Raw genomic sequence first — 15886 nt, 5'->3', positions numbered from 1 at the left:
CCAGTACTGCTTAAGGGTTAGGTGAAAACTCTGCTGACCAATAACATAAATGTGAAATATACCCCTGTTCTTATTAATATTTATGTAATAATCCAGGGCTGAAATTGGCTATCATCGAAGTGACCTCAGATCTCTGACATAAATGCCTATTTGAAGCACCTGGCAATGGGCTGGGATCATCCACACCCAGAAGTGCCTTGTCTGGGCTTGCAGCTCTGCCAGCCACACACCTTTTCCTACACTGCTGCAGGAACTGGGAAACATCAGCACAAAACGTGCTTATGTAGAGCAAGGCTACGTTGTACCATTAACTCTTACAACACATGTGCTTCACCTCCCTCACATGACTTACCTGAGCCCACAGCCCTCTCCTCACTCAGCTGAAACCTCTGGAAATCTGTGCTGCAGCTGGTACCCAGCTCTCCAAACACCACACAGCACTTCTAGAATGGCTTGCTAGTTGCTTCCTATTAAAAAAAAAAAAAAAAAGTAAAATTTAAACCAATCTGAGTTTTAGTTCACAGCCATCACAGCCTTTAGGCCTTTGCTTTACCATTGTCCTTTTACTCTGAAAATTCTCAGAGTAAAATTGATCTTATGAACTTGTTTTTAACATATTCCAATGTTATGGCTTTTTATATGTTTCATATGTTCTCAGTCCTGTGAGCTGAGCAACCCATCTGCCAAAGGCACAGCCAGCTGCTCATGGGCTTGTTCTAGCACACATGGGAACAGTGCTCCTGAGCCCATTGTAAAAACATGAAATCTTAGGTATGACCCTTATGATTCTGGGCTAAATTTCCCATCTCCTCTTCCCTCTGAAACAAGGGAACATAGAGATGCTGTAGTGCTGGCAGCTGCATACAATTTTGAGCACAGAACAGCAATTTTGAGAGGTTGAGCATCCTGGTTTGTGTCCTGAGGAAGTCCTGAGGATCTGCTGTGGGTGAGGCTGGGCCATTCCCAGCAGTGAGGGGACAGGGCTGCCCAGACAGGGAGGAGCAGCTGTGTCACTGTGTGATAGCTCAGCTGGAATCAGAGATCAGGTTGTTGTTTATTAATCAGGTGGGACAGAGGAAGAGAAGCAGTTCAGCAGCACCTTCTCCAAACCAGAAACCTTGAACTCTGCTTGTGCTTCCAGGCACTCTCCTTCCCAGGCCATGCCCTTTCCTGCCTACCTTGCCTTCCTTGGCTCTTTGGCAACCCCAACTGCTCCCACACCATGACTCCAACACAAATGACTGTCATCCACGGTGAATGTTTCCATTTGAATTACGTGAGCAGGCCCTCTGTAAACTTCCCCACAGGCTCCACCACACTAATCCCTGGGAAGGAGCAACCTGCAGGACCTACTTTCACTGTTGAATGCTTTCTCTGTTTGTTGCTCCTCCTGCCAGAGCCATTAGCCGAATTCAGACAGGTGTCCTTACATCTGTCACCCAGCAGCCACCGCTGACATTCAGGACAGGAACTCTCTGTCTGTGTCCAAGCCTGAGGCCACGGCACAGAGCAGGAAAGCTCTGGCTGCTCCCTGGAAATCCCTGAGCTCTGGGCTGCTTTTCACTGGGCAGTTCTGGCCTCATGCAGACTCGCTTCCTCCCCTTCTCCTGTTGCAAGTACTGCTTTATCCCAGGTTGCCAGGAGCCTACTGTGCCAACAGCTGCTAAGACAGAGCAAGGTGTCAACTTTGGCAGGATGCCAGATTGTTAATTAATTAAAAATTTAAGCAGTCTGTATTTGTCCTGAGACCCTAATCAAAACTGAGCTATTTTACCCAGGGCTCTGAGTAGTTAAATCCAGTTATTCTGAGGCTTTCAGTCACAACTGGCAACTGCAAATAAATCCATTTTGTTGACACTACTGTCTGTTTATTGAAATACCCAAAGACCACAAAGCTAACTTCAGTTCTCCATAGCGAAACCCCACCTCAGTCATAGGGGAACATATGTACACTTCCAGCAGGATCTTTCCCCCTGAACACAGTAAATATCTTTTCAAAGGCATTCACCTGCCTCCCCAGCACTCAGCATCAATATGCTTCTATTTGTATGGTACATTTTTCCTGCTGCCAGCTCCCAATGCCAAGCAGAGCCTTCTGCTTCCCATATGCCACCCGTCCTCCAGTGCCTCCTCTCCTGCTTACCTTCCCCCTCTGGCTCCCACTGGGGATCAACTGCTACTCTGCCAGCCTTCTTGGTGTGTAGAGGATTTTTCCAACTGCAAGCTCCACAGGATGGGAACTCTGCCCAACTCTCTATTTCCCGGAGCACCAGCTAAGCTGTGGTATAGAAATAATGAGCACAGAGACATTATTGGTGTGACATTTAGATTTGTAACATCCCAAACATCCTTTTAGAGGAAGGTGTCCCTGCCCAGGGCAAGGGGGTTGGGACAAGATGATCTTTAAGTTCCCTTCCAACCCCAGCCATTGCAGGATTCTAAAAAGCACGGGAAGCAAGGCCCCAGGGCTCCTTTCAGACTCATCTCTAGACAATGTGGTTAACTTCTACTTGCTCAGGATTTTGATCAAAAATTAAAAAATACATACAAGTGTTTGAATAAAAAAATATAAAGTTCATTACTTATTTGAAAATATGTTTCTGAGCACGGAAATCCTCTATAGCACAATAGTGAGAAATTTATTATAACTACTGAGTGAAGAGGTCATCCCATCTATTTGGAGACAACCATATCACTTCTTTCATTCAGATGTTGCTGCACATCAGCACCCAGGGTTTGAATTGCTCAGGCAGCATTCCTAGGAAAATGGAAGAGGTTTTTAGTGGTTCCTCCCTCACTTCTGCAGCCTTTCTGTGTGTTTACAGCACTGCTGTCCTGCCCCAGAGGTAACCCAACAGGTCTTGCAAAGCCTCCTAACTTTGCCCCACCTCCATCATTCACAATCTTGTCTCTGTAACCTACTCATTTTCCCCCATTCCACAAACTATTAGTTTCAAAGAAATCCAGAGATTAATTAAAATGATTGGTGGGATGAGTAGGTGAGGGGGACAGGCTAAAGGGCTTGACAAGAAGAAAGATGAAAAGGACTGAGTGCGTATGGCTTGGTTATGCGATGACTAATGGAGGGTGGAGGAGATGGACACGATATTCATTTACAAGTGCCTGTGGTTCTGAAGAGTATTTTTCATGTGCAAAATGAAGACTCACTCAAGGCTGGCTGGGTTTTTTTAGAGTTTTGGTTCCAGGGTCCTCCACATCAAGTCATGAGCTCCACTCTTCCCCCAGCTTATGCATTCCCACCTTTCCCCTGTGTCCCCACATGTATTGATTTGTTTTTGTTTCAGCCTCAATTCCTGGATCTCCACCTGGCCACGGGAGTCGTGCAGGGAGCAAAGAGCAGGAGGAGAGGCCACGGAAGGCGGGGGTGGATGAGGTGGCAGCCCTGCCACGCCCGTGCTGCGCTGCAGACTTGGACCCACTTGAACCGAGGACGCAGAGACGCCCTGAGGAACCGGCAAGGGACGGGAGCAGCAGAACCTGGAATGATTTCACTTCCACCTGGCCTAAGGAAACTGCTCCTTGTACCCTCTCACCTCCATCTTATTTACTGTGCCTTGATGGAGTAAATAAGAGAAAAATACTTTGCTTTCTGACTCTTCAAACTCTTGTCTCCCCCAGTTGGAGAAAACTGGTCTATAGTAATTCCTTAAGCAAGTGGAAAGCAGTGTGTGGAAATCCAGGAATTCCCAGTTTTATTCACTTTAAGATGTGAAGAAGGATATCACATTTGGAAAGAGTGAAGTCCTTTTTAAAAAAAAAGACAAAAAAGTCCATATAATAATTTTCAATACAATAAAGATGTTTCAATACAATAAAGAAGCTATGGAAACTTCTCTAAGGAGAAGAAAAAGCAAAATAGTCTAACATCTAGTCTAAAGAAAAATATTTATTGAAATATTTAATATACATGTAATAAAACTATATGGAAAAAAGCAGTTTTTCTTTGAGCACTGTTTCCAATGTAAAAAAAAAAAATCAGAAGCTGACATTTATCCTTTTTTCTTTTTTTTTTTTCCCCCAAATGATTTTGAAATAAGTCAAAAGCATTTGAGATGCAGGAATGAAACAAAACAACAAACCCATTTATTCCTGGACACCAAATATAATTTAGACGGATGTGGTGCGTGTAACAAATTTTAATTTGTCCCTGAAAAGCCATTTAATTATTCAGATTATCTGATTGCCTCACTCAGGCTTCTATTGATTGATTAGAGAAGTTTATAAATCAAAATGTGCATTACTGCTGCTCAAAGCATTGGCCTCTCAGAAACACAGGGCAGGGATTGGCAATTCCTAGCCACAAGTTTGTTTATTGAGCCATGTAAAAGGCTCTGGTTTGTACCTTGGTCAGGAAGTGTTCCTTCATCCCACTAAAGGAATATTTTCTTAAGGACGTCAGGAAAGGGGGAACAAAAGCCCAGAATTAATAGGTGTTTAATAAATCAGGGCATAGCCACCAGCTCCTTGGCTAATGGCCATGAAGGATCACTACCCATGGCTTCCACCTCTGGATCTGCTCCACTCTGAAGGTCTCAGTGCTGAACTTGGGACTGAAATCTCAGCCAAGCCCTCCCTAAGGTCCCCAGTGAGGCAGGAAACCCCCTGGGAGCAGCCAAGAGCTCCTGGCTTTGGTTTCAGCGCTCTCCTGCTCCCCACAACCTTCACAAGCACCTTGACTCTGTATTGCAGCCTGGACCAAATTCCCTGCAGAGAGCGGCAATTACCACAATGAGTGTCCCCCAGAGCCTCAGCTCCTACACGGACCCAGCGAACTGGAATGTCTGCTCCTGAAACCCCGCCTCTGCAAGGGGAAGGAAGTACACAGCTGAAAGGGGTGGAGGGGAAAAAAATTAAATTAAATTAAATTAATCCCTCCAGCCCGATCCAACCTTCACTGAAGTTAATCAAAACCTTGCATTGATATCAGTGGGCTCCAAAGGCAGTTTTTCAGGTTATACAAATCTGTGATAAATAGTGGTTTAAGCTATGCTGAGCATGTTCCTCATAGTCTGAACTTTGCTTTCTAGGACAAAAGAAACATGCAGAAGAAAACCCCAAAAGATAAAATAAAACAACACAACCAATTAAATACACAAAGCTAATCAGAATAAACTTTATTAGTAGTATTTGTCGATACAGCAAATTAATTGCATGGCTGCCTATGTACCAGATACCACAAATAACCTCCCCATTTTTAGCTTCATTTGGAAATATTTAAAATATTTTATTTCAAAATAAAAAACTCCACACAATAAACGACTTCGAATTCAAGTCTTACATTTCTTCAGATTTTCTTCCTTGCCCTTTATAAACATGAAAACTGCGGGGTGACACAGAGGAGGTCATTTCTGGGCTATCTCCGGGGGGTGTAACACATCAAGGACGGCCACATCAGGTCCGACGAGATCCCCATCTCTGACAGAGGCCAGGAGTGGGTCCCTAGGGAGGCACACGAAGCCAGGGGTGCCCCCAGGCACAAGTCATTTGCAGCTCTGGGATTTCCAGAGCCAGTGTAGATGCTCTGTGAATCACAGAGCTTAAGTGATTTCTCTTCTGTGAATTCATCCAATCACGTTAAAACCCCTCAGTCCAGCCCTGCCAGGGAGTTCCAGGGCTGAACCGCAGCTCTTTGGTTTATTCCGAACCTGCCAGTTTCATTTGATGCCCTTGGCTCTGGGGCCAGAAGAGTCAGCCACTGCTCTCTATTTATCTTGTATGTAAACATTAAAAGGAATTAAACAACTGCTTTGAGTGCTCACTGCATTAATGAATTCCAGAGATTTTCTTATGCATGTGCAGTAACTTAGTGCTGCTTGGCTTAACAGCTGAAGTTTGAGTTACCTGCAGCCCAGAGAGATGCTGCACACAGTGAGCCCCCACATCCAGTCCAAACTTTATATTTTGTGCCACAAACCGTTAACACACTGCATGTATTATTTCCATAATTCCAGTTAACACCAGTGCCCACCATGTGGCCAAAGTCAGGTGGGAACACCAGGGAAAAACGCAGAAGGAAAAAACCCCAACGACTTCCAAGAAGGGAGCTGGACCTTCACTTTTCTTTCATAGCTGCTGATGTTTCTGTTTGCTTCACTGCTCCTTCCTATACCGTAACTGGTAATTATGTCATTATAGCCAGGAAAAAAATAGAACTGGAGAATTTGAAAGCGTGTTTTCAAAACTGGACCTAAGTTTGTTAGGTTCACACACCGTGAGAAGGGATTGGAGCTGACAGACCCAGTTCTGCACTGACGAAAAGCGGAACAGCAGGCAATATCTTCGCGTTGGAAGCATAAGGAGCACTTGTTGCACTGCTGGCAGTCAAACACGCCAGAACAGCCCTGCAGTCCCTGTGCCACCCCGTATTGTCACCGTCTGTCCTCAAATACCTGGTGCACTTTATTGCAGGGTAGGTGCCTGGCAGCGATCCCACATCCCCACTATCCCGAGAGAAGGGTGTGTGCGGGGCCAGGTAAGGAGAGCGAGTCCCTGTTATCAGCGCCCTGCCCCGGAACGCCGCTCGCACGGAGCAGACAGCTCCCATCTGTTGCTCCGAGGGGAACATGCCAGCAGAGACTTTTCTGCTCCGCCGCGATCCTTCGGCTCCAGCGCTTATTTTCCCTCCCGACTAACCTGCAATTCCACAGCAATACTGGGACACTGTCTAAAATTAGGCCGTCGCTGTCCCCTCCCCTTGGAGGACAAGTTCAGAGAAACCAATGCGCAACCCGACTTTTTCCTGTCGGGTTTTATTCCCCTCCGTGTTCTCCCGGTTATTCCCGAGGCCGGGAATTGAGGTCCCGGCTCTCGGTAGGGGCAGAGCCGTGCCGGGGGGCGGAGGTGCGGGGGCGAGCGCGAACACCCGCGGCCGAAACCCGCGGGGCCGGGCGGGCGAGCGGGGACTCCAGCGGCCCCGCGGGGGCTCAGCCCGGGGCGGGGAGCGCGGGGTGCCCCCGGTGCCGCCCCCGGCGCTGCCTGGAAGCGGCGGGGGCGGCGGGACGGGGAAAGCACGTGGGGCTCCCCGGGAGCGCCACCTGAAGGGCCGAACCAGCGCCGGGGGAGGGAGGAGCGGCGAAGGCGGGGGGGGGGAAGCACAGCACAGCCCGAGACCCGGCGGAGGCAGCGGCCGCCACGCAAACAAACAAACAAACAAACAAGCAAGCGTGCGCGCGCACAGGCAGACGGAGGCAGAGGCGCACCGGGAGCGGCGGCCGGGGCTGAGCGCGGCCCCGGGGCCGGTGCTTGGTGCTTGGTGCGGTGCCCGCGGAGGAGGGGGCCGGCGGCGCAGCCCGCGCGCGCGGGACGCGGTAACCAGATATTTCAAAAACAAAGACGTCAGCCCACACTGCCCCGCGCGCGCCCCCCCGGCATTACGTCATCCCACAAGGCCCCGCGCGCTCAAGAAGCTTCTGAAGGGGGGGGTGGCCATGGCGACCCGGGCCGGCTCCGCGCGCCGGGCCCTGGCCCCGCCCCCCCCGGGGACGGGGCGGCGGCAGCCAATGGGGAGCGCGCGGGGTGACATCATGCGCTATTTTTAGCGGGCTCGCGGCCGCTGATAAGTGAAGGGCTGCACGGCGGGAGCGGGCGCAGAGCGCGGGGCGGGCGGGAGCGAACGAGCGCGACTGAGTGCGGCCGCCGGGACGGTGGAGCGGGAATAGCGCGGAGCCGGGCAGGGAAAGTACTTGTGGCGGCGGAGCGGCGTCCCGGCACCACCGGCACGCGGAGGAGGAGGGCGGCGAGGCGCCCCGCCAGGCCGGGCGGGCTCTCAGCGCGGCGGCGGCAGCGGCGATCCAGTAAGGCTCCGCGTTTCTCCTTCCTCGGCTCCGCGTTCCCCTTCCCCGGGAGGGTCGGGGTGCCCGCGGGGAGCTGAGCGGCGGCCGGGCAGCTTCCCCTCCCCGGACTGTGTTCTATGAGTGCAAAGATGGAGCCTACTTTCTACGAGGATGCGCTGAGCGCCGGCTTCGCGCCGCCGGAGAGCGGCGGGTACGGATACAATAACGCCAAGGTGCTGAAGCAGAACATGACGCTGAACCTGTCCGACCCCTCCAGCAACCTGAAGCCGCACCTGAGGAACAAGAACGCCGACATCCTCACCTCGCCCGACGTGGGGCTCCTCAAACTGGCCTCGCCCGAGCTGGAGCGGCTCATCATCCAGTCCAGCAACGGGCTGATCACCACCACGCCGACCCCGACGCAGTTCCTGTGCCCCAAGAATGTCACCGACGAGCAGGAGGGGTTCGCCGAGGGCTTCGTGAGGGCTTTGGCGGAGCTGCACAACCAGAACACGCTGCCCAGCGTCACCTCGGCCGCCCAACCTGTCACCAGCGGGATGGCACCTGTGTCCTCCATGGCCGGCAGCACCAGCTTCAACACCAGTTTGCACAGCGAGCCCCCGGTGTACGCCAACCTCAGCAACTTCAACCCCAACGCGCTCAGCTCCGCGCCCAGCTACAACGCCAACAGCATGGGATACGCGCCCCAGCATCACATAAACCCCCAGATGCCCGTGCAGCATCCCCGGCTCCAGGCTCTGAAAGAGGAGCCGCAGACTGTACCTGAAATGCCGGGGGAAACTCCTCCCCTGTCCCCCATTGACATGGAATCACAGGAGAGAATCAAAGCCGAGAGAAAGCGCATGAGGAACAGAATCGCGGCGTCCAAATGCCGGAAAAGGAAGTTGGAAAGGATTGCCCGGTTGGAAGAAAAAGTGAAAACTTTGAAAGCCCAGAACTCAGAGCTGGCATCCACTGCCAACATGCTCAGAGAACAGGTTGCACAGCTTAAGCAGAAGGTCATGAACCACGTCAACAGCGGGTGCCAGCTCATGCTCACACAGCAGTTGCAGACGTTTTGAAGAGACTCTTCAGCGAGAACTGTGTGTTGTGGTACAAGTAAAAGAGGAAAAATCCAAAGCGGCAGAGGCATAAAGCTAATGGCAAAGCTGCGAGGCTGAGTCCTGCCTGTGCTCCGCAAAGCGCATGTGTGGAAAGACTGGCAAAGCCTTCAGCTGGAGCCGGGAGTGCAGCGGCCAGCGCTGCTCCGGGAAGGGCTGTCCCTGCTCGGATGAGATGTCAGATCTTCGTTTAACATTGACCAAGACCTGCATGGACCTAACATTCGATGATCATTCAGTATTAAAGGTTAAACTGCAATAGAAACTGTAGATTGCTTTATGTAGTATTCCTTAAGAAAAAAAAAAAAAGTGGGAGGGAGGTTTGTGGGAGGCTGATAAACAAAAAAAAAAAGAACTGTTCTGCCTGCCTTCAAGTAAATTGTGTATGTACATATCTTTTTTTATTTTATTTTATGAAAGTTGATTAATGTCAATAAACTACTTCATGACTTTGTAAGTTATTTTTATGTTGTTTATTTGGGCACTGCCCAGTATTGTTTGTAAATAAGAGGCTTTTTTTTAGCACTCTGAGTTTACCATTTGTAATAAAGTATAATTTTTTAATGTTTCTGTTTCTGGAAAAAAATTCTAGAAGGTTCTATTATATTTAAGAAAAATAAAATAATTAAAAATGTATTTTTCCCCTCACACTTTTTTTTTTTTTTTTTTTGGCTAGTACCTTAGTTGGGAAAATGCCCTTTGGGCTGGGCTCTGAAGGGTAGGGATTATGCTGAACTTACTGTGTAACTCCAGACAGGTCCTGGAGAAGGTGTGAGCAGGGGAGGGAGCAGCCAGATCGTCCTCACTGAACTCCTACAACTTTTGGGGCTCTGCTGAGGTTGGGTTCCCCAGCTGCAGCCTGCCTGCCTTGCTCTTGGGGCCCAGTTCAGACATCTGACTTCAGGCAGGGCTGTGGAGGGCTGGGAAGGCAGGGAACGAAATTGTTCCATAACTGGAGCAACTGGCTACTTGATCTGACATGTTTTTTATTAAATTAATGCCCTCAAGAAGATAAGGCAGGTGGTTGTATTAAGAAAATTATGCTGTAGGCTTAAAAAATAAAAATATTCACCTTTATCCCTGTGTTTTCTCAGGTAGGAGGTGATTCTTGTCTGTTAATATTTATGGCAATGCTGCTGTCAACAGTAAATAAGTTTATAACCCTTCTCCTGTCTCTAAATTCTTTCCCTTTTGGATATTACTCTGGGTTCTAACCTTCTTGGCAATAGAAAAGCTGGGAAAACTGAACCTAGTGGGAAATGAAAATAGCAACTTGTTGAAAAACAGCAACTCCTGTTGCTTGTTCCTAGCAATTTGCTGAAAACAGCAACTTCTCAGGCACTTCCCAGGTATTTTTTACAAAACAATCCTGATTTTTAGTACAATGACAATACACAGGTATATTTCAGAAATATGCTACTTTGCTGAAGGGGGGTAGGAAACAGCTTTATTACCAGGATTTTAAACACTGCTCCCAATTAATTTTGTTTAATAAACCTATTTGAAGAAGACCAGATGTTTTCCTGTTTGCTGTTTGGAGCCAAACAGCCAAGAAAAAATAGATGATATCAAAAGACTGCCAGAGAATATTAGAAAATCATTATTCTCAAGCAGGCAGGTTTTTTTTAAAAAGTATTTTTTTCCTTAAATTGGAATATGCCTAATTAAAGTGATGGAGTTGGTTAAGGTCACTTCAGAAAATTACTAGGTAGTTATATATATTTATATATACACATTTTTACTGTTATCAAAATGATACTCTTAAACTTGCAGCTACTGTGGGTCAGCTCCGTACAGGAAGCAGAGAAGGATCCTCCTCTAACTTTGCCCCCTTCTATCACACATTTTATCACACAAGGGGTTGTGTTCATGTTTTAAAGATGCTCATTTGGCAGTGTCCTTCCACGTGTCAAGGTAGGCACCGTTTGGAGGGAGTTTGCTGCTGCCAGAGGAATCCAACTGTAACACCAACCAAACAAAGGGTTACTAGGAGGATTCCCAAGTTTGCCAAGAGTACATTTTGCTGATGTCAGCAACCCGGAAGGTAAGTTGATTTTGACCATATGTAGGAATAGACAGCAGAGGGATAATACACAGCACTGCTGGGTGTGGTTTTACAGGGATTTAGCAAGTGCCAACTAGCAAAATAAGCAGGGCAAGGAGATTAATTACCTGCAAAGGTGCATGTTTAACTCTCAGCAGCGCTGGGTTATGGAGGAGACGTTAGTAGCAAGCATTTTGCTTAATCACCTAATTACGTAAAAAATAAATACATTACATAAAATAGTATGTTAATTAAAGCCAGCTGAGTGACAGTCTGCTCCACCCTGGCCCCATGTGCACACGCAGACATTCAGAAGTGCAGTTGTGTGTTCTGTCTCAGGGTGACATTGTGTGCAATGGTGAGAGCTCCTGAGCCGTGGCACTGCTGGCTCAGTGGGCACCATGGGCTGGGCTGTTCCTGCCAATATTCCAGTGGTGCCCACTCACAGAATGTGCCAGGCAGGGTGGGTGTAGTGCCAGTGAGCTTCACCAGGAGATGAGGAGCACTTCAAGAGGAACCTTTTCATTGGTCCCTCATCACATTTGAGGATCAGGCCTAAAAGAGGGCAAAGTAAGTTTATATTCTTTGCTCCTCCATCTGTTTTGTAAACAGTGTGGTGGGCCGGGAGCCTGTTGCTATCGGGTCCACCTCAGCCTGGATTGAAATTCAGCACTCTCAGTTTATTTCTTAGTAGATCACTGTGTGATCAATACACACAAGGGTAATGAAAGACCTGTGTGCACTTACATTTCGTGAAATGCAAAGTTTTAACACTTACTTAACTGCCAAGACTAAAATTGCCTAATGCACTATGGGCCTTAGTGCTACAAGGAATAGTCAAGTCCTCTCTGAGATTCAGAGAGAAACTCTTTTTGTTGCCCCAGCTGTATTCACAAGGGAATATTCTGCAAATAACAGCATTGTGAACATGTATTTTGTTTGGCTGTGAGTGTTGTCAACAGATTCAGGAAGTGAAGTCAGAAAAAGGCAGGGTTTCAAACAGGGCAGGCTGCACAGAAATGCCTGGGCAAAGAGCCTCTAATCAGAACAACATGTTTGGGACACAGGAATATTAATTAGAAGTTGGGTCTCTATTGAAACCAATAGAAGCCTCACACTTCTATTCCATCAACAGAAATGAGCTACAAAGAGGGGTTTGACCATCATTACTCACTGAATAATTTTAAATCCAAACTACTTTTCATGATAGGAAGATCAGTAACAATTTAACTTTTTCTCCAGTGGGACAGAGTTGGAGTTACCAGCCACTCTCAGCCTCAGAACACAGGGGAAGTTTGTACAGAGCCCTGTGTATCTGTAGGTCTAAAAAATACCAACCTCAAAACTTTAAATACCAGCCTAAGGCAGCACACACCCATTTAACAATGAAGTCTGAGGACCAGAGATTCCTCAGCTATCTCTATTTTATAGGGAGCTGTCTGGAAATCCAGACAATATCCTTCCAATCTATGTGAAAAATGGCTGACAGCTCTGTCCCATGCAGAAGTCTAAGAAATCCATTGCAATAATTACTTTCTGAAAAGCAGCTCAGGCTGGAACAAGCTCAGGCACTGCTGGAGAGCACCATGGCGTGGGCTGTGCCATGTCCAGGAGAAGCACAAGGCAGAACTGAAAAAAATCCACTTATCTTTAAAATCAAGCCTTGCACTTTCTCTGTTCTCCAGCTCTTCTTCCCTCCCCTTATTCCCAAGACTCCTGTGTAACAACATGGAGTTACCCACATCAAGAACTAAAACCAGTTCAGGCAAAGTTGGCTGTGTAGAAAATAAAAGTTGCAAACACCACGAGTGAACACAAAATATTGCTAACAGGCAGATGGACAGCAAGGAAATATTTGAAATTACCATATACACAAACCCATTATGAAACAGAAGATACCTTAGGAACATCTGGCACCAGCTGAGGGACAGGGGAAGGAAGGTGGTGTTAGCTTTACAAGGCAAGAAAAGGAAACTTCAAAATGCTGATGGTTTGCTTTTTGGGAAGGTAATTCTTCCAGAGAAATGCTTGTTCCTTGGAATTACATGCACTGCCAACACCAGAGCATGCACCCAAGGGCTGGTGGCCACCCTAATTCTCCACAGATCCATTACTGCTGACATGAACAGGATAAAGTATCCTCTGAACAGAGAATGTGCTCCTTACAAAGGGAACTTGTAAAAAGCCATCATATAATGCACCGTGAAAGCCTCTGACTACTGAAACACTTTTAGAGGGGTTTTGCACAGCAGGGCCCTCTTTTCCAATTCTGCACATCATTCTTTGCAGTACTTTTTTGTTAAGAAACAATGCAGCTACAAAAATCAAATTAGATTTTCATCATGGTCCCTTCTGTCCTTAAATATCCGAAACATGAGAAGCACAGTGACAATGGGGAAGAAAGGCTTTTTAAAAAGTTAATTAAATATTGAAAACACTGCTAATTTTCTTAGTTATAGAGGAACAACAGACATCAGGGGAAAACCAAACAAAAACCTAATTCAGAAAAATGAACAAGTAATCTGTTTTTGAAATCTCAAACAAATTTGATAGGTCATGGCTGACCTGATTAATCCAAATTTCTATAAAATACCTAGAAACTGTCAACAAAAGCAGAAGAAAACTTAGTATCTGTTTTGCTCTGTCTCACAATTATTTTCTGGTTTTGAGTCTTATACTCTCCAAGCAATCTCTAAGGTGCAAAAGGACAAACAACTTGCTGAACATTCCTCTGAACTGGGAATTTCATTCCTTATTCTCTTTTTAATTAAAACCAATTCCTGTATGACCTGGCAGCATAATAACACCAAAGATGTGGGAAACAGGACAGAATTCCAGCAGATGGAGCTCAAAAGCAAATAGTCCTGGAACCAACTGCACACATGCCTGGAATAGGAGCCTCTGCTTAGGTGGTGTAGTAGCCAAAAAAGATTTCAGATGAAATCTATTATCATACAAGTGTCCTAAAAACAGAATAATTTCAACAGCTTTCCTGAATTCTTAAAATAATCACTGCAATGAGGAGGGAGATCCTGCATGATTTTAGTCACAGAATAACCACAGTTACATCAGAGGACAGTAAGAGTTCAGAGTGAGTGTCCGTGGCTGTTTTTGTGAATTCTCCTCCCCGGTGATGAGGAAAAGAGTAAAAGAGAAAAAACTGCATGGCTTTTAGATGGCTGCAGTTAGCACACCTTTCTGCCTCAGATAACAAGCCATGAAAGCACACAGGACACAGGGAGCAACCAACAACCTTGCTATCCAAACTCACAAAGCCCCTCTCTCACATGGCACTGTACTGAAAAGGAAAACTGAACAAGGTTTGAGTCTCCACTGAATGGATCATTGCTAAATTTAAAAGCATGGCCAAGCACTACCAAAATTGGGGCCTACTTATTTCAAAGGATGTGATTCTCAAAGTTGATGGCTTTTTGTGATGGCAAATCAAACCACCTTGGCAACTATGAAAAGTTCATTTGTGTCCAAAAGCAGTTTTAGAACTCTCAACAGCAGCAAAAATTGTGAGCTGCTGCACACACCTTGCAAGCTCAGGAGGTTTTTTATTTTCACCTTGAGAAATCAGACACAAAACCCCCAAAACCCATAACACTTTGGAGATACAGCTCAGGATTTCTTCAGTTTAACTCCTGACACCTAACAAAGCTGGGGTAGGAGGCACCACAGGCTCTCCTTATAGCTGAGAGAAAAGCACCAGCCCCTTCAGAGGGTGATCTGGATAAATTAAATTGCTGCTTGAAGTGCCTGTGCCTCAGCAACAAGGTTTTTTTAACTTAGGAGCCTCCAGTCAGATAGGATGAAACCAGGGAGCAACAATTACCTGATTAGAATCAGGAGACATTCACTCCACAGAACATTTTGCAAACATCCACCACGTGTTAGTGATGAACAAATTTCCATATGCAAAGCTTTGCTCTGCTGCAGCCCATACATAATGTACCCCTTTTCTTTTCCCTATCCAAATATTATCCCCAAATATTAACTGTGCAAAACTCCTTGCAAGAAGTAATTAAAAACAAGATCTACAATGAACCCTCTAGTGGTGTCTCAGGGCCTCAGTCAAGATATGATCTTTATCTTGTTAATAATCACCAAGTGTCTGACCCAAATACCTGAAGGGGAAAAAAAGAACCTGAATTCTTCAGGCAAAATCCATCCCCAATTTTCTTGTTTGGCTCTGCTCTCAGTCACACAGATTGTCTGTTCTCCCTGCTTCCTGACTGAACAAGATAAAGTATTTATAAGTACATATATTTTAATTAGTTATGCAAGTGCTTTAATATGCAGAATTACATAAAAACGACGTACAAATATACAGTAAGTGCAGCTGGCTCCAGAACAGGAGTTTGCAGTTAGTCCCCAAAAATGTTACTGACCAAAACAACCCCTGGAAAGTTAACATCAAATTTCCTTCTTTAAATGATTAATTGCAAGTAGAATTTAATGTTCTTTACCCAAGCTGCTCCTCTTTGAAGCAGAGATTTCTAACCAGTATCTTTCTGGTACAGCACAATTTCCAGTTTTCAGGAGTGTGACCTATGGAAAAGCAGGCAGCTTTTCTCTAGGCACTTGTATCTGTGCTTTTAATACATCACCATGGTTAAAGACTTCTGGATTTTATTTCCCACTTTTGCACTCCAAAAACCACCTCAGCTCAGTATATTTAGGGAAGTGCCTCTCACTACACTTCAAACTGTTTAGGCTCTGTGTAATTTTGGAGAAGTAACAATAAAGTTGACCAATTTGGCTGTTTCTCAAAATACTGACAGTTACCAACAAAGGAGCACAAGTCCTGAAGATGCTGAATATCCCTGTTTTGGAAATCAGGACAGTGACAAATATGGGAAGGGAAGGGAAGGGAAGGGAAGGGAAGGGAAGGGAAGGGAAGGGAAGGGAAGGGAAGGGAAGGG

General features: G+C 46.5%; 2 protein-coding genes across 8 annotated transcripts in view; one reads left to right on the top strand and one right to left on the bottom strand.

Moving 5' to 3' along the window:
* FGGY (FGGY carbohydrate kinase domain containing) overlaps window positions 1-15886 on the bottom strand; it is a 283064-nt gene that overhangs the window by 251249 nt on the left and 15929 nt on the right. For all 7 annotated transcript variants that reach the window (XM_058030720.1, XM_058030722.1, XM_058030724.1 and 4 more), the window contains exons 2-3: window positions 2144-2278; window positions 353-467 (exon numbers count right to left, since the gene is read on the bottom strand). The gene's annotated coding sequence lies outside the window, so the exon portion shown is untranslated. The remainder of the gene's footprint in view (window positions 1-352; window positions 468-2143; window positions 2279-15886) is intronic.
* On the top strand, window positions 7605-9562 carry JUN (Jun proto-oncogene, AP-1 transcription factor subunit). Its single transcript, XM_058030743.1, has one exon. The coding sequence runs from the start codon at window positions 7931-7933 to the stop codon at window positions 8873-8875; it is 945 nt and encodes a 314-aa protein (XP_057886726.1). The 5' UTR covers window positions 7605-7930; the 3' UTR covers window positions 8876-9562.

The sequence above is a fragment of the Melospiza georgiana genome, chromosome 9 (genome assembly GCF_028018845.1).
Source record: "Melospiza georgiana isolate bMelGeo1 chromosome 9, bMelGeo1.pri, whole genome shotgun sequence".
In the NCBI taxonomy this organism is placed as follows: Eukaryota; Metazoa; Chordata; class Aves; order Passeriformes; family Passerellidae; genus Melospiza; species Melospiza georgiana.
Note: the sequence above shows the minus strand (reverse complement) of the source record. Positions and strands in the feature narration are given on the sequence as shown.

Excerpts from the sequence above, each read along its gene's own strand:
- JUN (XM_058030743.1), top strand. The coding sequence starts at position 7,931 with ATGAGTGCAAAGATGGAGCCTACTTTCTACGAGGATGCGCTGAGCGCC.